Source organism: Salmo salar, chromosome ssa11, assembly GCF_905237065.1.
Source record: "Salmo salar chromosome ssa11, Ssal_v3.1, whole genome shotgun sequence".
Classification (NCBI taxonomy): domain Eukaryota; kingdom Metazoa; phylum Chordata; class Actinopteri; order Salmoniformes; family Salmonidae; genus Salmo; species Salmo salar.
In genome coordinates this window covers 34,960,462-34,982,416 of record NC_059452.1, presented here as the reverse complement: position 1 = coordinate 34,982,416, position 21,955 = coordinate 34,960,462, and the positions used below count along the sequence as shown (strand labels likewise).

The following is a 21,955-nucleotide window of genomic DNA, read 5'->3' as shown; positions in this document are numbered from 1 at the left end:
GAACTGGATACACGGGGCCTTGACTACGCACTGGAGGTCTGAAGGACACAGCCTGCATAACCCGTTCTGGCTGGATAGTTACCCTAGCCCAGCACGGGCGAAGTGCTGGTATCGACCGCACCGGCCTATAGGTGCGCACTGGTGATACAGTGCGTATCTCCGCAGAGTGGTGTTTTCTTGGTCCGATGCTCCCCATAATAAGCATGGGAAGTTGGCTCAGGTCCCCTTCCTGGCCTAGCCAACTTACCCGTGTGCCCCCCCCAAAAAAATGTTTTGGGGCTGCCTCTCAGGCTTCCTTGCCAGCCGTGTTTCCGAATAACGTTCTCGATCCTCTCCAGTCTTCCTCCATGGTCCTTCTCCAGCCAGTATCTCCTCCCAAGTCCATGACTCCGTATACACCTCCTGCTGCTCCCTCCTCTGCTGCTTGGTCCTCGTTTGGTGGGTGATTCTGTCATACGATTCGTCTTCTGATGAAGAGTAAGAAATATCGGACCAATACGCAGTGTGGTAAGTGTCCATACTTATATTTTTATTCATACGTGAACACTGAAACAAAACAAGAAAACGCACGACAGTCCTGTAAGGTAACCTTGCCTATACATGGAACAATCACCCACCAATACAAGAGAAAATAAACCCATATAAATATGGCCTCCAATTAGAAGCAATGACAACCAGCTGCTTCTAATTGGAGGTCGTTCCCAAAACTAACATAGAAATACAAATACTAGAAATACGAACATAGAAATACAAAACATAGAACAATACCCCAAAAAACCCGACAACACAAAACAAACACACCCCTGCCACGTCCTGACCAAACTACAATAACAAATAACCCCTTTTACTGGTCAGAACGTGACAGCTACATAACCATGGAGATCAAATTGGCTGCAGGTCCAGAAGAGGGTGAGTAAAGTGAACAGCAGCAGCTACTTAGAAAATGTGTGTGTTAGTAACACATGAACAGAACATGATTCAGTTCTTTACCTCTGAGGGGCGGGACGGGGGTAAAATGGGGGGTTACCTTTGGTCGCGCAGCGTCGGCCTTAATTCTATTTCTATAATATGCTGTCCCTTCTCAGTTTGGTATGAATGCTCTGCTACTGGCAGCCTGGTTCGGTCGCTTCAAGATCCTACAGATCCTCGTGGCCTCTGAGCAAATACTCATCTGTGAAAACAAAGTAAGTCATTCAATTAATTACATTAATTCACCAAATTCAATGGAACGGATCCTACCCCTAATGATGTAAAAACGCAGATAGGACTACATCATGCAATTTCCTTAATGGTTTTTTAGTGTTTTAATTGTGTCTATTGTGTTACAATTGTGTCTAATTGTAACTAGTTATAGCTTGTGGAATTCAGGCAAATAATATGCTGTTTATATTCACGCCTATGCACACAAAAGAAAAGCCAACTTAACCAATTGCTTAATCAGGGGTACTCTGTGAGTTGGGTGGACTTCAAAAGGACAAGAGCTAATGTGTTAAAGTTTGTTCACTCAATAAACACTGCTCGAAGTTAGCTGAATTTGAACAAGCTTCTTGAGTAAAATTACAAATTCATGTTTTCTCAAAACCAAACCTATCATCTTCATATTTCCCAGCAGGTTGATTTTCAGAATTGTTTGTTGATTAATCTTATGCTACATTTTTCTGAACTAATCCAATCTGTTAGTAGTTGGACTTATTGCACCAGTTACTGAGATGGCTGTTCCAGTTTAGATGATTTAGGTCTCGTTAATCAAACTTCTCTACCCCAGCAGTCAATTTAGGATATCCTTACTCTGACTGGATTCCCCCCAAAATTAAACATCACTTTGCAAGCCAGCATAATGTGTTTTGCAGGGTTGTGTCAGACCAGTGTGTTATGGTGTAATTAGACCCTCAAAGAATGATACATTGACATAAAGAGTTTAATTTGAAAAATAACATTCACAAACATTTTTGAATTTTAGCAACCAGGCAATGGCGGAGCAATTTCTGCATATTGCGCATTTAAAGCTTGCAAATATAATGCTCTATAAGTTGATTTATATGTCATAATAATTGACTGACTTACTTGACTTATGAGGAGCATAGGCCATTGACAAATGTCCTCCATCTCACTCGGTTCGGGGCAAGTTTTTCCAGATCACACCACTTGAGGCGGCTTTTCGTCATTTCTGTCTTATAATTTATTTTTGTATTATAAGAAGACTTATAATATGTTATGTATCCGTCTCTCTGTCAGAATGGGCTGGGCCTGCTGCACTGTGCCGCCCAGCGGGGTCATAGCAGAGTGCTGGAGTTCATCATGGAGGACCAAGTAGAGGACGTACTGCTGGACAGGGTGGACAATGTGACTGCCCCACACCACACAACCGGTTCTTTACTAGCACGCTTTCTGCACTTTCCTAGTCCTTTCAAAGACCTTTCCTAGCAAATTCCTTGAACTTCTTGTATTTTCCTGGGAGTGCTTTCCTTTCCCAAGACTTTCCCAGTACTGTTCTAGGGCTTTCCTTTCCTTATACTCTCCCCGTCTGTGCTTTAGTCTCAACCCTGCCTGGTTACAGGATTTACAAGGAAAATTGATGATGACACAATTAAAAAAATCTTGTTTACTTTAAGAATTTGATTAATGCAGTATCACCACGCTCTGTGCACAATAGATACCTTAAGGGTTTACTATGCTACCTTTTATTTATCCTGTGCCATGTTAGATGTGTTTACTAGGATGTCAAACCTGCTTGTCGCATGTTGGCTGGACATCAGGGACATCAAGCCCCCCCCCCCAACAGCCAACTGTCGCTTACAGAGTGACAGATAAGTCCCTTGCTCTGTTGGCTAAAACGGTTGGCTTGTGTGTTTGTGCAGGAGGTTATGAGTTCGAGCCCTGCTTGGGGCAGAACAGAAGACACTCTGTTATTCCATACTGTCAATACTTTCATACTATAATTTGGTCATATTGTCATTAGTGTCATTTGGTCGTACTGCGATGTTGTCATTACTGTCATTACTGTTACTATCTTCTTATAGTTAATCCCTCACTACCTGTTTTTCTGTCAGTCTGGGAAGACAGCGTTTCACCTGGCTGCAGAACATGGACAGCTAGAGGTGGTTGAGTTCCTCATCGGTATGGGCTGCACTCACGGCCTCAAGGATAAGGTAGGTTCAGACGTTGACACATGTAACACACACACACATACACACACACACACACACAGACACACACACACACACACACACACACACACACACACACACACACACACACACACACACACACACACACACACACACACACGTGAATACATGATTAGGCTAGTGTTACAGTAGCGAGAGAGTAAACATGAAAACACCTTTGGAAAACGTGTTTGCATTACTTTTCGTGTGTGTGTGTGTGTGTGTGTGTGTGTGTGTGTGTGTGTGTGTGTGTGTGTGTGTGTGTGTGTGTGTGTGTGTGTGTGTGTGTGTGTGTGTGTGTGTGTGTGTGTGTGTGTGTGTGTGTGTGTGTGTGTGTGTGTGTGTGTGTGTGTGTGTGTGTGTGTGTGTAACTAAGATGTTATCATGTAAATATAACATGATGTCTTTGATGTGTTTTTATGTATTGTATAGGATGAAAACATGGCCATCCATCTAGCAGCCAAGCATGGACATAAAGAGGTCCTGCAGAAGTTAGTTGAGACAGGAGTGGACATTGATGAGAGAAACATAGTGAGTAAAGAACATATTGTCACTGTGTCAGGTGTGGTGTGGGGTAAAAAGCAGCCCAGAAACTAGATTTTATATTCAATGCATTTTAGCTGTCGTGGTTCCTGCTTCACTTTATAGGGGTAATGACGAGAGAAAAAAGTTAACTATTAATTTATGTTTTGCTTTTAAACCTTTATTTTGCCAGGAAATAATAAATTCTATTTTACTATAATAACAATTAGGGTTACTGCTACTTGTTCAATTTTATATTGTTGATTATTCCCTATTCTGTTGATAGAATGTAAAGCTGATGGAGGCCTGTTGTGACATGATATTTGGTTCTCCAGGACGGACTGACACCTCTGCACCTGTCCTCTGATGGAGGTCACTATGAATGTGTCAAACTACTGCTGGAAGCAGCTGACAAACGTGAGGGTCAACTTCCAATGAACTATAACTTATAAAGGCTTTATAGAGCATTCATCTATCTGTTCATATAGCTGTAAATGTATGGACAGAGGACCACCTAGAAGTGGGTGCTTCCTATGCACTGACTGGGACATTCTCTTCCAAGACATTGATGTTAAAACTCTTGCAGAGACAGGCATGGATGATAATACATTATTTCTAAAGCATCTAAATATGTCTTAGAAAGGGTTTATAAAGACTTTGTTAAGACTTGTAAATTGTAATTAGTTTAAAGTGGTACCTGATTATCACATTTACATTTAAGACTGAATCTGAGATGGATAGATAGATAGATAATTGGGTAGATAGATAATCATTGATCATTACAGGTATAATGTCAAAGTGACAACTAATGTGTGAGACTGAGAGGTACGTTAGTGAGTCTGAACTGTGACCTGTCCCACTATGTTGTTGTCTGTGCAGAAGAATATGAATGCCCTCCACTACGTGGCCCAGCACGGCTTTGAGAGGGAGACCAGTCTGCTGCTGGAGGCAGGCATCAACACAGACACGGTGGATGGTGTGAGTATACAAGCCAACTTTCATCCATACTGTACATACTGCACTAGTTTGTGCATTGGTTAGCTCCTGTGTAGGAATAGTTGGTAGCACTTATTGCAACTTGGTTAGCTCCTCTTTCATACTACAATAGTGAACAGCCAGGTCTTTTAGTTAAGCCTAACAACTCAGAATATACCAGTAGGGTTCAGCATCTGCACCATGTCCCCTTTCCACTTTCTCTTTGTCCTAACTATTTCCAACTCAGAGAATTGGTGCCACATTTGTTTGTATAATTCAGTGCATGTCCTATATTGATGTTTTCCGTTTTCAGTAAAAGTGTTTTATTTATTTTATTTTTTAAGGAGTAGGGCAGTCCCACTCCTCTCATATGTTTGTTGTATTGGATAGAGAGAGTCAATAAACAGGTGTTCTGACATGCTAGTTTGCTAGTTTTAAACCCATGCTGCAGCAGTAGGGTCCTGGAGGCAGCAGCTTAGACCGCTGGATCCGCCCAAGACACAAAGGTGTTTTTTCAGTGCCTCAGTGCAGAATAGGTTCTCTCCATAGATCTTTGTTTTAGTTTGTGTCTGAAACAAGACCACAAGCTACAGTACAACAGGCCTTTTCCTCCCACGTACCACTAATCAAAAGAGAACCATCATACTCTCCCAGAAGCTTGGCTGGTGCGTAAAACCCGCCAATTCAGACAAACAAAGAGGTGTATTGGGTTCTCACTGAATACCCGTCTGTGTAAGCGATCCCTGATGCAGTGAACATTATAAAACACATTGAATAATGAAGTAAGCTTTATGCAACGTCTTTTTGAGTGCGAACTCATTACACCTCTTTGTTCCTCCCACGTACCACACCTCTGGAACTCCCTCAATGACAATCTCAAAGCTGCTCAGACTGTTGGTGCATTTAAAGCAGGCCTTAAGACTCATCTCTATCGTCTGGACTAGCCTCGTTCCTAAAGCAGGCCTTAAGACTCATCTCTATCGGCTGGACTAGCCTCGTTCCTAAAGCAGGCCTTAAGACTCATCTCTATCGGCTGGCGAGCCTCGTTCCTAAAGCAGGCCTTAAGACTCATCTCTATCGGCTGGACTAGCCTCGTTCCTAAAGCAGGCCTTAAGACTCATCTCTATCGTCTAGACTAGCCTCGTTCCTAAAGCAGGCCTTAAGACTCATCTCTATCGGCTGGACTAGCCTCGTTCCTAAAGCAGGCCTTAAGACTCATCTCTATCGGCTGGACTAGCCTCGTTCCTAAAGCAGGCCTTAAGACTCATCTCTATCGGCTGGACTAGCCTCGTTCCTAAAGCAGGCCTTAAGACTCATCTCTATCGGCTGGACGAGCCTCGTTCCTAAAGCAGGCCTTAAGACTCATCTCTATCGGCTGGACTAGCCTCGTTCCTAAAGCAGGCCTTAAGACTCATCTCTATCGTCTGGACTAGCCTCGTTCCTAAAGCAGGCCTTAAGACTCATCTCTATCGGCTGGACTAGCCTCGTTCCTAAAGCAGGCCTTAAGACTCATCTCTATCGGCTGGACTAGCCTCGTTCCTAAAGCAGGCCTTAAGACTCATCTCTATCGGCTGGACGAGCCTCGTTCCTAAAGCAGGCCTTAAGACTCATCTCTATCGGCTGGACTAGCCTCGTTCCTAAAGCAGGCCTTAAGACTCATCTCTATCGGCTGGACTAGCCTCGTTCCTAAAGCAGGCCTTAAGACTCATCTCTATCGGCTGGACGAGCCTCGTTCCTAAAGCAGGCCTTAAGACTCATCTCTATCGTCTGGACTAGCCTCGTTCCTAAAGCAGGCCTTAAGACTCATCTCTATCGGCTGGACTAGCCTCGTTCCTAAAGCAGGCCTTAAGACTCATCTCTATCGGCTGGACTAGCCTCGTTCCTAAAGCAGGCCTTAAGACTCATCTCTATCGGCTGGACGAGCCTCGTTCCTAAAGCAGGCCTTAAGACTCATCTCTATCGGCTGGACTAGCCTCGTTCCTAAAGCAGGCCTTAAGACTCATCTCTATCGGCTGGACTAGCCTCGTTCCTAAAGCAGGCCTTAAGACTCATCTCTATCGGCTGGACTAGCCTCGTTCCTAAAGCAGGCCTTAAGACTCATCTCTATCGTCTGGACTAGCCTCGTTCCTAAAGCAGGCCTTAAGACTCATCTCTATCGGCTGGACTAGCCTCGTTCCTAAAGCAGGCCTTAAGACTCATCTCTATCGGCTGGACTAGCCTCGTTCCTAAAGCAGGCCTTAAGACTCATCTCTATCGGCTGGACGAGCCTCGTTCCTAAAGCAGGCCTTAAGACTCATCTCTATCGGCTGGACTAGCCTCGTTCCTAAAGCAGGCCTTAAGACTCATCTCTATCGGCTGGACTAGCCTCGTTCCTAAAGCAGGCCTTAAGACTCATCTCTATCGGCTGGACTAGCCTCGTTCCTAAAGCAGGCCTTAAGACTCATCTCTATCGGCTGGACTAGCCTCGTTCCTAAAGCAGGCCTTAAGACTCATCTCTATCGGCTGGACTAGCCTCGTTCCTAAAGCAGGCCTTAAGACTCATCTCTATCGGCTGGACGAGCCTCGTTCCTAGACTCCTATTGTTGTTTTCATGATATTGTTATATATTTTGAAATGTCTTGTTTGTTATATTATCATTAAAAAGATCTATATTTTACTGTATTTCCTAGTTGAAATTTAATTTTATGCACTTTGAGATTATTCTTGCATAATGAAAAGCGCTTTACAAATGTAACAAATTATTATTATTATTTACGTGGCATCTGTTGTATGTGGTAACCATCAATGTGGATCTAATTTTACCTTGTGTTTTGAACAGCAACACACATCCCCTCTTCACATCGCTGTGCTCAACAATCACACTGAGGTGGTACGGCTGCTAATAGACGCTGAATGTGACCTGGACATATCTGACAATGTGAGTAATGTTTCCACTCTCTATGGGCGTTACGTGACCTTACTCTATGTAAACATTCTATGCAATGCATTCAATGATTTGTTAAACCAACGGTGCATCGTGTACCTTAAAGTGTCTGTATCGATTCTGAGTCATCGTATTGCGTGATAACCCATCATGAGTTGGCTGTGATCTGTGTTTGATGTTGTTTACATTAGCATTAAGGTAAAGTGCCATAACACTTGTAACACTAATGACCTAATTCGTCTATCTCTTTCTTTTTTTTCTCCTCTCTCTTTCTCTGTCTCACTCTCTCGTTTTTTCTCCCTTTCTTTTTCTCCCCCCCTTCCCTCTCTCCCTCCTTCCTTACAGAGGCTCCAGACAGCCCTGCACATCGCAGCAGAGCATGGAAGACAGGACATCGCTGAGATGATCCTCATAGCTGGCGTTAACCTCAAACTACTGGATAAGGTATTGGATTTAATCTCATTTTAAAGGGTCATTTTTTATCTTGTTTTTTATTTACCTTTAGAAGTGAAGTGATCCATTAAAACATGGCGGAGCAAACAAGAACGCCTGTATGTGGGAGTTGTAATGGATTGTTAATAAAGTGTGGATAAAAACCTCTTGAAATGTGTTATCTAATTTCCAATGTCATTGGACAGCTCATTGAGGGTATCAATCACTGAAGATATGGTATCTAAATCGTATCAATACAGATAACGTGTTTCACTTACAGTCACACTTGCAATAAAGATTCAATAATGTCAACTTTATTTTCCTTGATGGTAAAATTGCATTGGAAACAATGCTGTGTATTAAAATAACCTCATATAATACAAACATTTAACATCAGACATCCCAACACACTTAAGCACAATTTCTAAGAAAGCTTCTATTTTCAAATCTCATCAGTCTGGCACAGCAGACACTTCCTCCTGTGCATAATAGCCCTGAGACTAGGTTAACATCTCATGGGCTCTTTGTGTAGTATGGGACCAGCCAGTGTCTCACTGGTTTAATGAAATAATTAGCGTGTGTTTAAAGGGCTCAAGCATTATTGAATTCCAGTCTGAAGACTATGCCAGGATCCTGTTAGTCAGAGCACACCGGAGAAAAACATTTTGCAACAGAAAACAATAACAAGTATTACTTATTAGACAAGTTTAGGTAGTACCTCTCATTTCACTGTTTCCCCCCGAATAAGTGCTAATGAACTGGACCCACGACCCAGGTGAATTAGTGCTAATGAACTGGACCCACGACCCAGGTGAATTAGTGCTAATGAACTGGACCCACGACCCAGGTGAATTAGTGCTAATGAACAAGACCCACGACCCAGGTGAATTAGTTCTAATGAACAAGACCCAGGTGAATTAGTGCTAATGAACAGGACCCAGGAGAATTGGTGCTAATGAACAGGACCCAGGTGAATTAGTGCTAATGAACTGGATCCAGGACCCAGGAGAATTGGTGCTAATGAACAGGACCCAGGTGAATTAGTGCTAATGAACTGGACCCAGGACCCAGGAGAATTGGTGCTAATGAACAGGACCCAGGTGAATTAGTGCTAAAGAACAGGACCCAGGCGAATTAGTGCTAATGAACTGGACCCAGGACCCAGGAGAATTGGTGCTAATGAACAGGACCCAGGTGAATTAGTGCTAATGAACTGGACCAAGGACCCAGGAGAATTGGTGCTAATGAACAGGACCCTGGTGAATTAGTGCTAATGACCAGGACCCAGGTGATTTAGTGCTAATGAACTGGACCCAGGACCCAGGAGAATTGATGCTAATGAACAGGACCCAGGTGAATTAGTGCTAATGAACTGGACCCAGGATCCAGGGGAATTAGTGCTAATGAACAGGACCCAGGTGAATTAGTGCTAATGAACTGGACCCAGGACCAAGGTGAATCAGTGCTAATGAACAGGACCCTGGTGAATTAGTGCTAATGACCAGGACCCAGGTGATTTAGTGCTAATGAACTGGACCCAGGACCCAGAAGAATTAGTGCTAATGAACAGGACCCAGGAGAATTAGTGCTAATGAACAGGACCCAGGTGAATTAGTGCTAATGAACAGGACCCAGGACCCAGGTGACTTAGTGCTAATGAACTGGACCCAGGACCCAGGTGAATTAGTGCTAATGAACAGGACCCAGGCCCCAGGTGAATTAGTGCTAATGAACAGGACCCAGGTGGTGTACTGTGTGTCATATTGAATCCAGTGTTGTGGCTGTGTGTTGGTACTCTCAGCAGGGGAAGACTTCTCTGGAGGTGGCAGCCAGAGGAAACCATGTCATCTTAGTGGACATGATCATCAAAGCAGACCGGTTTTACAAGTGGGAAAAGGTACGTTCATATTTAAAGACAAATGTAAAAACTCTTTCCATCATTGAACTGCAAGGTAACGCCTGCAGCTCTACTTTGTGCATGTTGAGATCGACTACTTTAGGGCTTCGCAGCTGTACCAGATCATCACGATTCCGGGATGAGTGTTTTAGTATTTCAGAATCAAATAGCAGTCTGCTTCTCAGCCCAACTGCAATACAGTCAATCTCAAACTCACACCCTTTCTTTGTGTACCAGGACAACGTGATTAGCGATGGTGATTCGTGGCTGGGGAAGCAGCTGAGCTTTAAACAGGACCACCAGGTGGAGACCCAGCACCTGTCACGTGGAGGCTGGCCACCAAAGACCTGTCCCGCGGGGAGTGGAAGAGCCTCGCACAGCACTGGGGCTTTACGGATGCCCACATACGCTCCATAGAGCAGCAGTGGACAGGTGAAGCATTGGCTTGGTCTAGAAATAACCCCCAGCCCCTAGCTCGTTGTAATTTTCAAATCTGAAGCAATCACATAGGTCTAAGTGAAAATGAGATTTTTCCATCTAGCTTTCTATCTGATTTTAAGGGAGCTTCCACCATATTGCTTACATTCATATGATTCCTTCAGATCTGCAAACACCAAAGAGCCTAATGAATAAGGAGTTAGCAGCCTGGGTGGGCAAGTAGTCTTTAGGTTAGAGAGGCTGACCAGTAGCCAGTAGGTTGCTGGTTCAACCTAGAGGGTTAATTGACAGATCCCAGGTACCATCTCCTGCCGGTGTGCCCTTGAGCAAGGCACTTAAGCCCAGAACTGTCCTTATTGTAGCCCACCTATTTTATATGATAACTCTCTTATGACATTCACATATGTTAGGTACAAAGAGCTTCAAGGAGCATGGGCACCGTATGTTGCTGATCTGGCTGCATGGAGTAGTCATCGCAGGGGAGAACCCAATGGAAGGCCTGTATGAGGGACTGGCGGTGATCTACAGGACCGACCTAGCTGGTGAGTCAATGGAACGGGGGACGGGAGTCAACACCCATCAGGTATTCGAACCTGAGCAACAGGGGTTGTCTTTAATAGGCACAATGGGCGAAAATATATATTTTTTAATCAAAAACAATAATGGATGTTCTTATCAGACTGTACTGTCCAATCATTGTCGCTCATTTCATGCCTACTGAACACTGCCCAGCTTCCCTCTAGACCACACTGCTGTCTAGCCTGGGGAAGGTAGTTGTCCAAAAGCTTTCTGAGCATATTATGCAGTGGTGTAAAGTAACTAAGTAAAAATACTTTTAAGTACTACTTAAACTACCCTATCTTTTGGTATTTGTTTCATTAGCCCATTGTTGATATAGTCCTAAAATGTTTTGCATGTCAGCAATGAAGTTTTCATGATATATAAAAGTACAGAAATACAGCCGGTAAGATGCATTTTGCATCATATGATGCTGTGTTTTGCGTTTTGCATCATATGATGCAAAATCCATCATACCGGCTGTATTTCTGTACTTTGAAAGGGTATCTGTACTTTACTTTATTATTTATATTGTTGACAACTTTTACTTTTATTCTAATACAGTCCTAAAGCAAATATGTACTTTTTACTCCCATACATTTTCCCTGTCACCCAAAAGCACTGGTCACATTTCGAGTGCTCAGGTAGGACAGCAATATAATCCAATTCACGTACCAATATAACGGGTTTTCATCCCTACTGCCACTTTTCTGGCGGACTCACTAAACACAAATGCTGCGTTTATAAATTATGTCTGAGTTTTGGAGTGTGCCCCTGGCTGTCCGTAAATTTTAAAAACAAGAATCGTCTGGTTTGCTTAATATAAGGAATTTGATGTATAGTATTTAGTTGTACTTTTACTCAAGTATGACAATTTAGTACTTTTTCCACCACTGATATTGTGGTTATTAATTACATAAGTACATTAAATGCTGGATTGACCATCTTTTATCATCTCTACCAGTAATGGTCCGTAGGTCAACTTGAACGAACAAAGAAGTTTCCTTTTTCTTTTTCAACAGAAAGCATCAGACAGAAGGCAAATGCAGACACAAGCTCTCCCAAGAAATGCACCGCCATGTGAACAAGTCCATCCTGAACCACACTGATATACTGCAGGAATAAATGGCCATTCCAGGGTTCAAAACTAAAAATAGTGTCTGAATAAAGTTAACACATTGAACAAAAATATAAATGCAACATGTAAAGTGTTGGTCCCATGTTTAATGAGCTGAAATAAATGATCCCAGAAATGTTCCATATACACAAAAAGCTTATTTCTCTCAAATGTTGTTCACAAATTTGTTTACATCCCTGTTAGTGAGCATTTCTCCTTTGCCAAGATAATCCATCTGCCTGACAGGTGTGGCATACCAATAAGCTGATTAAACAGCATGATCATTACACTGGTGTACCTTGTGCTGGGAACGATAAAAGGCCACTCCAAAATGTGCAGATTTGTCACACAACACAATGCCACAGATGTCTCATGTTTTCAGGGAGCGTGAAATTGGAATGCTGACTGCAGGAATGTCCACCAGAGCTGTTGCCAGATAATTTAATGTCCATAAGCCTCAAGTCATTTGAGAGAATTTGGCAGTACGTCCAACCGGCCTCACAAACACAGACCACATGTATGGCGTTGTGTGAGCGAGTGGTTTACTGATGTCAACATTGTGAATAGAAAGCCCCATGGTGGCGGTGGGGTTATGGTATGGGCCGGCATAAGCTACAGACAACGAACACAATTGCATTTTATCGATGGCAATTTGAATGCACAGAGATACCGAAACGAGATCCTGAGGCCCATTGTCATGCCATTCATCCGCTGCCATCACCTCATGTTTCATCATGATAATGCGCAGCCCCATGTCGCAAGGATCTATACACAATTCCTGGAAGCTGAACATTTCCCAGTTCTTCCATGTCCTGAATACTCTCCAGGCATGTCACCCATTGAGCCCGTTTGGGATGCTCTGGATCGACGTGTATGACAGTGTTCCAGTTCCCGGCAATATCCAACAACTTCGCACAGCCATTGAAGAGGAGTGCGACAACATTCCACAGCCTTATCAACTCTATGTGAAGGAGATGTGTCGCGCTGCATGAGGCAAATTGTGGTGAAACCAAACATTGTCTGGTTTTCACAACACTTTCACCCAGTTGTCCTCTGAATCATTCAGATGTTCATTGGCAAACTTCAGACGGGCATGTATATGTGCTTTCTTGAGCAGGGGGACCTTGCGGGCATTGCAGGATTTCAGTCCTTCACGGCGTAGTGTGTTACCAATTGTTTTCTTGGTGACTATGGTCCCAGCTGCCTTGAGATCATTGACAAGATCCTCCCGTGTAGTTCTGGGCTGATTCCTCACCGTTCTCATGATCATTGCATCTCCACGAGGTGAGATCTTGCATGGAGCCCCAGGCCGAGGGAGATTGACAGTTCTTTTTTCTCATTAAAATGCAAATCATTTTATAACATTTTTGACATGCGTTTTTCTGGATTTTTTGTTGTTATTCTGTCTCTCTGTCTCTGTTCAAATAAACCTACCATTAAAATTAGACTGATAATTTCCTTGTCAGTAGGCAAACATACAAAATCAGCAGGGGATCAAATACTTTTTTCCCTCACTGTAGATAACAGGGATATAGTGGAGAGTGAGTGGTGGAACAGGGGATCAAACTGCTGCCTTCACTGTCATATGTGGTCCAGGGGGCAGCAGCACTACCACTAGACCAGGGTTCCCCAACTGGCAGCCTGCAGGCCAAATTCTGTGGTTTTCTTTGGCCTCCCAAGTTTTCTGAACAATGTTGTTTTGTTTTTTTGCATTTTCATTGTTGAATATAACAAACTGTAAAAACACCAAGAAATCAGCTTCAATTGATTTTAATTTGGTAAATCTGTTCCCAATTATTTCCAGGAATAATAGAGACACGTGATAAGCAAGGTCTGAAAGTATGTTATATCCCAATATTATGTCTGTTTGGGCTTCTTGCGGCTCATTTCATTTGCAGTTTACAAATAATTTGTAATTACACTACCGCTCAAAAGTTTGGGGTCGCTTAGAAATGTCCTTGTTTTTGAAAGAAAAGCACATTTTTGGTCCATTAAAATAGCATCAAATTGATCAGAAAGACAGTGTAGACATTGTTAATGAGGCAACTCTGGGATACTGGCCTTCTATGCAGAGTTGCAAAGAAAAAGCCATATCTCAGACTGCAGACACTGGAGAGAGGAACTCTGCCTAGAAGGCCAGCATCCCGGAGTCGCCTCTTCACTGTTGACGTTGAGACTGGTGTTTTGCGGGTACTATTTAATGAAGCTGCCAGTTGAGGACTTGTGAGGCGTCTGTTTCTCAAACTAGACACTCTAATGTACTTGTCCTTTTGCTCAGTTGTGCACCTGGGCCTCCCACTCCTCTTTCTATTCTGGTTAGAGCCAGTTCACGCTGTTCTATGAAGGGAGTAGTACACAGCGTTGTACCAGATCTTCAGTTTCTTGGCAATTTCTCGCATAGAATAGACGTCATTTCTTAGAAGAATAGACTGACGAGTTTCAGAAGAAAGTTATTTGTTTCTGGACATTTTGAACCTGTAATCGAAACCACAAATGCTGACGCTCCAGATACTCAACTAGTCTAAAGGACAGTTTTATTGCTTCTTTAATCAAAACAACAGTTTTCAACTGTGCTAACATAATTGCAAAAGGGTTTTCTAATGATCAATTAGCCTTTTAAAATTATAAACTTGGATTAGCTAACACAACATGCCATTGGAACACAGGAGTGATGGTTGCTCATAATGGGCCTCTGTACACCTATGTAGATATTCCATTTTAAAAAATCTGCAGTTTCCAGCTACAAAAGTCATTTACAACATTAACAATGTCTACAGTGTATTTCTGATCCATTTGATGTTATTTTAAATGGACACAAAAAAAGTGTTTTTTTCAAAAACATGGACATTTCTAAGTGACCCCAAACTTTTGAACGGTAGTGTATGTTCCGGCCCCCATGACCATCCGCTCAAGAAAAAAATAATCATCCTGTGGCTGAATGTAGTTGATGATTCCAACAATAGACCAACCCCCGGCATCATGGAAAACGTTCTATCAACATGACATCTTGTGCATAATGCATTTATTGTGCTTTACATCATTCCAGCACAAATATGATGTAGGCATTCATAACAGCGTATAACAACCTACATAAATGCATAGAAAGTTGGTTGAAATTACACAAAAACCCCACATGGCAGGGCATGTTTTCAAGAAGGCTTTATTCAATTACAAATGAAATATAACATTAAACATCATTTCTTCTGACCAACATCCTCAGCTGTATATCTAATCAGTGCAGGTTTTCTAGCTTACCAAGTATCGCCACGGTGGGCAGAGTTAACCAGAAACATAGAAGGAAAAACATGGAATTCAAAAGTGCAACATCAATTAAATGCATGAGATTTATATCACATAAGGCAAAAGGTTCATAACATGGCATCGTATGGCGTTTCTTCTCTCAAAGCAACTTAGCCAATTACGCTCTATTTACAGTAACAGTGATAATTAAAATATATTTTTAACTGTAAAGTAAAAATAGTATCAGTTCAACTTGTGGATTGATTGTATTCAATATCGTAGAAAAAAACAGAAAGGAGATCAGGTGAAGAGATGACCTTTTTTAACAAGTGGATCCATAGATCCGTGTGTGTGACCAGTAGTGGCGACTGGGTGGTGATGGTGGTTGAGATCATAGAAATACAGAAATAGAATTCAGTCATTCTAATTTCTATGGTTGACATTTTCTTGGCTGTTTTGCTGGTCAGGGAAACGTAGTTCCCATAGTTCTGCCCCACAGAATCAGAATCAGCCAATCCGATTCTATGGTTCTGGCATGTCGGTCAGAGCTGGGAGAGAGGAGAGGGTGCTGGGTAACATAGTCTCGTCATTGGTCGTTGGCGCTATTCACCAGGTGGCTCTTCTGCACCTCCAGCTCCTCGGCGCTCACCATGTCCGAGTTGATGGCGGCGTACCGCGTCCCGTGGAACTGCCGCAGGTGAATCTGAGGAGAGGGATCGAGACAGAGACAACATGTTCAGAAATAGTCCATATGAAGTTACTTGCAGGAAGCCTCATATGACCATCCTTACAGAATGTAAGCTTGAGATCAGGATGATGGTACAAGGCTAACTTGCAGGTAAAATAAGTACAGTCATGACAGAAAGAGCGGTAACCCCACACTGTTGAATGTTCTAACAATTCTCAGACTTTTACATCTAGTAGTGTAGCCTCGTTAATGTATTAAACACATGGGGGTTTGTGATGAATCCAGCAGTGCAGGCTCCTGCACATTTCTTATTGCCATTTCATTGTGTTACTACTATGGTGCTATTTCTATGGAAACAACCTTAAACGGTCATAGGCCACAAGCATCACTATGTACCATTTGGTACCACATAGTTACCAATTGTGCTGACTTCTTGGATGTAAGTCAAGTATCCATTGTTGGTACATAGTTACTACTGTAGTTAGTTAATACCAATGTACATACCAAGTACTAGCTGGAAATAAAGATTTTTGGCTGCATCTCCAAACACCAGACAGACAATCTTGAAAAGCACCACTTAAAACATAGTCAAACACTTGACACTAGGGATTAACAAGGGATGTCAGTGATCAAAACCTCTTGTAGCACAGATGCAGCTGGTTGGGTTAGCCTGGAGAGGAAGCTGTGGTATCAAGTGTTTGACTATGTTTAGTGGTGCTATTCAAGATAGACAACAATCTGGTGGTTGGAGATACAGACAAAAATCTTTCTTTTACAGCCTGATTTCCAGCTAGTACTTGGTAATTACATTGGTATTAACTAACTACAGTAGTAACTATGTACCAACAATGGATACTTGCCTTACATACAAGAAGTCAGCACAATTGGTTGGTTCTCATCAGAACTGAAATTCGATCCCGGTCTGACCGAAGCCCGGTGAGCTAAAGCCCGAGCCCAGGCCTGGTCTGACATCACAGAAATGAAATGCCCAAAAAATGAATAGAAAGATTTCTAGAAAACTGTATATTGATATAAAGTGGTGTTGAGAACACAGCGGAGGCGGGGCGGCAGCAGAGTGAGGAGAGGAGGAAACAGCCATTGGGCCTAGAAAAAGCGCTGATAGAGAAACTCACCTTAGTTATGATCCACTGAATGATGACAATGTTGGAATAAAGTAGGCTAATGCAATTGAAGGCATGTATCAAATTCTTGCTTATACTGAAACTCCCAAAGTCATATCCAGCCGTTATACTAATTTAAAGCAATAGGACTCCTCTAGATAAATCATTCTATGTCAGATATTTGTTTTCACTGAATCTCCATTTGGATATTTGGTAACAATTAGGCTGGGAAATTGTTAGCCACGTTTAGGTGAGAGCAGAACAGTTGACACTATCATCATCAGCCGAGTCTGAAATATACAAGATAAACCTACTAAAGTGGTGAGATAATGCCACAGCTTCCTCTCCAGGCTAACCCAACCAGCCGCATCTGTGCTACAAAATACATTTTGATGACAGACATCACTTTCTTATGAATTTCTGTTCCTAATACAATGTAAGCGGAAAGTCACATCACATATATATCCCCTGACATGAAATATATTGTGTAATATTTATCATATCAGTTTGGTGGTTTAAATGGTAGTTCGTGTGTCTTTTCTACCAACTCTGATGTGCTCACCTGTATGTACAGGTTGACCTCAGCACTCCTACACAGGTAGGGGAAGTTTCCACCCGTTTTGAGGTGAGCCCGTCTGGCATTTGGATACAGCTTATACATTTCCTCTTTCGCCTCGTGTGACAGGGCACTCTGGTCGAACACCTTTAAACCAAATGAAACGCGCACACAAACAAGTAGTACACACACAGTTACACACATACACAGTGGCATACATATGCATAAGCACAGAACACATCCAGGTTACAGCTCCAATGACCCACCCACAAGCCACAAAACAGCCAATCCCTACTGATATGTAAAGTGAGACGTACAGTAAGCAAGAATGGAAATAAAATGCTGCAAATGAACAGCAGTTCCTCCTACATCCATAATGGTGACGGCCAGGTCCTTTATCTTGTGAGGCTCCACGTAGGAGTTCTGACAGTTGAGTGTTAGTCTGGAGGCTAGCTCACCCTGGTTCAGGCTCTCCAGCTAGGGAGGGGGGGGGGGGGGAAGAGAGAAAGAGAGAGAGCGAAAGAGAGAGTGAGTGAAAGAGAAAGGGGTGGAGAGAGCGAGAGAGATGTGGTAACTGTCATACCTCATCAAAACCCAAAACATGCATCTCTGCTGTTACATTTCTCTAGACAATCCCTCAGCTGTTTACCAAAACAATTTCAGATTACCCCTTTAATGGAGGTCTGGAACTTACTCTGTCGACCATAAAGTCGATTGCGTCGGCCATCTTGGGGTCGACAGGTCCTTTAGCGAAGTTCCCCAGGACAATCTTCTTCAACATGAAGGCGGGCATCAACCAAAAACTGGAAAGCAAGAAATAACATGGCGTCCCTGTATGAATGACTCAGAACAGGGATCTACAGGTAGAGAATAGAGAAACTTCTGTGGCTCAAAGCTAAATGGTAAGGCTAAACCAAAAAAGACAAGACTGGCAAACATGTAACTTTAATGAACTACGGAGGCCTACACGTTACACATATTACATTTGTAATGATAGACCATAAACAAAGGCTATGTTTTGCGTTTTGACAAACACCTGGGTCGCGTTCAGCAGGGTAAAATGTTGCCTTTCTGACATGTAGAGAAAGGAATCGTGTCAGCTCTATTCATGGCATTTCTATCTGCACCGCTCCACAACGTTTGTCCACTGAACACGACCCTGTTCTTCCTCCACAGCACGGTAAGGGTAAAACAGGGTCTTATTCATTAGGCACCAAATGGAACAAAACAGACAAACAGGGCAGGACTACTTGGAGTTGTCCAATAAGAAATGCTTGTTTTCATTTTGCTACAGTGTTCCTTAAGGAATACAACCCAGGACTGTACCTGTTGGCTGTCAATGTCTGGTTGAAGATGGAGGTGTCACTGAAGGAGTTGCACAGGATCAGAGAGTGGACTCTGGGAGACTTGTGTGTGTGCTCGGCAAACTTCTGGGCCAGGAAGCCGCCCAGAGAAGCACCAAATAGATGGACCTATAACAATAGAAATAGTCTGACACTTTACTTAAAGCCTTAATGCATTATGATGCACTTAGAATACATGCTTATGACACGCCTTATAATGGAAGTCCCTTATGTCTCATAATGATCATGACTATATTGAACATTTGCTACATAAATTATAATAAGACAATTATAAAGGCTCATATATGTTTATAACAAGTAATAATGTATTATGTAATAATAACATTAATATAGTAATAATATGGTCCTGTATGGCTCAGTTGGTAGATCATGGTGCTTGCACTGCCAGGGTTGTGGGTTTGATTCTCGGGGCCACAAATACGTAAAATGTATGCAGTATGCACGCATGACTAAGTCACTTTGGAGAAAAGCGTCTGCTAAATGGCATATATTATTATATTAAAAACGCATTATAGCTGTTGGTTTTGCATAATTCCAGGTCATACCATTGTAAAACCATAAAAGACTAGCGTTACAAGTTTTCCATGGTAATACAAACCTTGTCCAATTGCAAGTGATCGAGAAGCTTCCGGAATCCATCACAAAACTCCAAGAGATCCCAATACACAGGATACTGCAGCTAAGCGAGAGAGAAAAAAAAAGGCATTTTCATAAACCTGAACTTGTATAATATATCCAGTCTAGGAACCCCTGGGGCTAGTTTTTTAAAACATTTAGATCAAAATGGTCCTGTGTTGGGTAATCTTCTTCCGTTTCAGATGTGTTTTATCCTTGTTTTTGCATACAGTTCTAAAACAAAACAAAACCAAATCTCTAACAGCTAAAAGCACTAGATGAACCTAGCAGCTACAGAAAAGCAACCGGAATCAACTCTATGCCACTCAGTGTGATGTTAATGTCATGACATTCAATGGTGCCTGGGTCAAATAAAAATCACTTGGAATATAGCCTAGTGAAAGATGTCTACTCCTACATCAGAATAGACTTGTATTGTACCCTGGCTGGTCTAGAGGTAAAGCCTCCAGCATGAGTCTTTAGTATTGGCATGGGATCAAATCCAGCCTCCTGCCCTTTCACACAACCTCCCTCTATCTTTCCCCACTGTCATTCCCTCTTACTATTTGGTCAATAAAAATCTAAAAACACCTTTATGAACCTATAGCACAATTAAAACTATATACCAGCTTCATAAAGATGCTTATAAAAGCATTAGACTTAATTACACTCCTCAGTTTTGCTGTTATATTAGTTATATTAACTGTGTAGGTCAAATGTCAAAATACCAGCATTTGTTAGACATGATCTTTCATCCATTACTGATCAATTCTAAATTCTCACCATACAGTCCCAATACAGTTTTACCAAAGTTCTTCATATAAAAGGCTTTTCATTTTAAATTCCAAACACGGAGGATGGCCTAACAGCCAAAATGTTTGCTTTGCCCTGGAACACTGAATAAATCAGCATCACATAGCCTGTAGAGTGGACCCAGTCTGGTGTATCTAATACTCCAAAAGAAGTGCCTTGGTCATTTGACTGTGGATGATGAATATCTTAATGAATTGAAGATATTACAAGCCATAAAGGTGTTCTTTCACAGTGACTCACTGAGATGACTCTGTAGCCCCAGCCTGTCAGGGCTAAGACCTGCTGGAAGAACACCTCTGCTGTCCCACTCACAGGGGGAAAGAATATGATGGGACACCTGATGCTCTTTGGGCCTGCGTCATACAAGGACCACACCTTGCTGTCATCGTCGTCCACTATAATCTAGAGAGATGATACAGAGGTGAAACATTAATGTACAACCCATAAATGCAAAACATTCCATGTAATATTATAGCAAATTCTATAACAAACAACTGTGTTTTTAGATGGGATCACGTCAATGAAAGAGATATTTAAGAAGACTGTGTTGGACTCGTAAATGTCAACAAACTGAAGATATATAGTATAACTGTTCAATTAAATATTACTGTATTGAGTTCATACGGGCTATGCAAATGGCCAGCAACTGAATCAACTGTAGTGATAAAGCTAGCTAGGCTATTGTGGAGTGCGATATGGTGTTTTTGCTTACTTTCTTCAGTGGCACTGTGCTTCTGAACCAGTTGTAATCAGGAGATATTCTTATCTCATCCATTTCTGTGGAAACAAGAAGTCGAAGGCTAGTATGCAGCTAGTAGGCTGGTATTAAGTATCCTCCTGTTAAAGGAAGGAAGGAAGTAAGATGATTCTGAAACTGATCAGCCATCCTTCAGCGTGTGCTTGTTTATCTCTTTAGTAACTAAAGGGGGGGGGGTTGATGAGAACCGTCAGCTAACACCAGTTTGCATTTATTTTATTTGGCTAGTTTGTCGCATGTCTCTGTCTAGTTCGCGTTAGCCATCCTAGCTAACGTTAGTCACCACTCGTGATGAATACTTAAGCTGTAACGTTAGCTAACGACGGTACGATTTTCTCTACACAAAGTTATTACCTGCAAACCGATGATCAATGACAAAAACAAAATATGTAAAAATACATAGGGTCAATATTACCGTGTTTGCTTTGGATATCATTCACCGTTTAGGTCCACTTTTATCCACGGATTAGCAACATTTTATTTCTCGTTCTGAACAAGTCATATGACATTACTTGCACGCACTTCCGTGATGCCCAGGGGCGTGTTTCAACATTCTTAAATTACTTCCTTCCTCTCCTCGTCTCCTTTACTTCACGATTATTGATCTCCTAAAACCACATACTTCTATTAAAAACCTAAAGCCTAAAACCTTTGTCTATACATTAGAGAAAAGATGGATATATGAGTCCAATGTATACATTTTGTTCACCGAGATATTACAATAGGACATGGTGTGTTCCCTTTTAGGCTCATATATCTACTGCGAATAGTC

The 21,955-nt window shown here is 42.2% G+C and overlaps 1 protein-coding gene and 1 pseudogene across 2 annotated transcripts; one reads left to right on the top strand and one right to left on the bottom strand.

The window, feature by feature from the left end:
• The first annotated feature begins 667 nt into the window (after positions 1-667).
• Positions 668-12,189, top strand: LOC106562643 (ankyrin repeat and death domain-containing protein 1A-like; annotated as a pseudogene).
• Positions 12,190-15,173: 2,984 nt separating this feature from the next.
• spg21 (SPG21 abhydrolase domain containing, maspardin) lies at positions 15,174-21,723 on the bottom strand. 2 transcript variants are annotated; one of them, XM_014127570.2, is made up of 9 exons: positions 21,599-21,723; positions 21,139-21,263; positions 20,667-20,828; positions 19,597-19,677; positions 18,961-19,106; positions 18,329-18,437; positions 18,004-18,111; positions 17,641-17,781; positions 15,174-15,972 (listed from the first exon to the last, which is right to left on the bottom strand). In XM_014127570.2, the coding sequence occupies exons 2-9, from the start codon at positions 21,199-21,201 to the stop codon at positions 15,856-15,858; spliced, it is 927 nt and encodes a 308-aa protein (XP_013983045.2). In that variant the 5' UTR covers positions 21,202-21,263; positions 21,599-21,723; the 3' UTR covers positions 15,174-15,855.
• Between the last annotated feature and the right edge of the window lie 232 nt (positions 21,724-21,955).

Coding starts and splice junctions, on each gene's coding strand:
- spg21 (XM_014127570.2), bottom strand. CDS start 21,201: ATGGATGAGATAAGAATATCTCCTGATTACAACTGGTTCAGAAGCACA. Junction 19,107..19,596: donor ATCACTTGCAATTGGACAAG/GTTTGTATTACC, acceptor CTATTGTTATAG/GTCCATCTATTTGGTGCTTC. Junction 15,973..17,640: donor AGGTCAACCTGTACATACAG/GTGAGCACATCA, acceptor CCCTCTCCTCAG/ATTCACCTGCGGCAGTTCCA.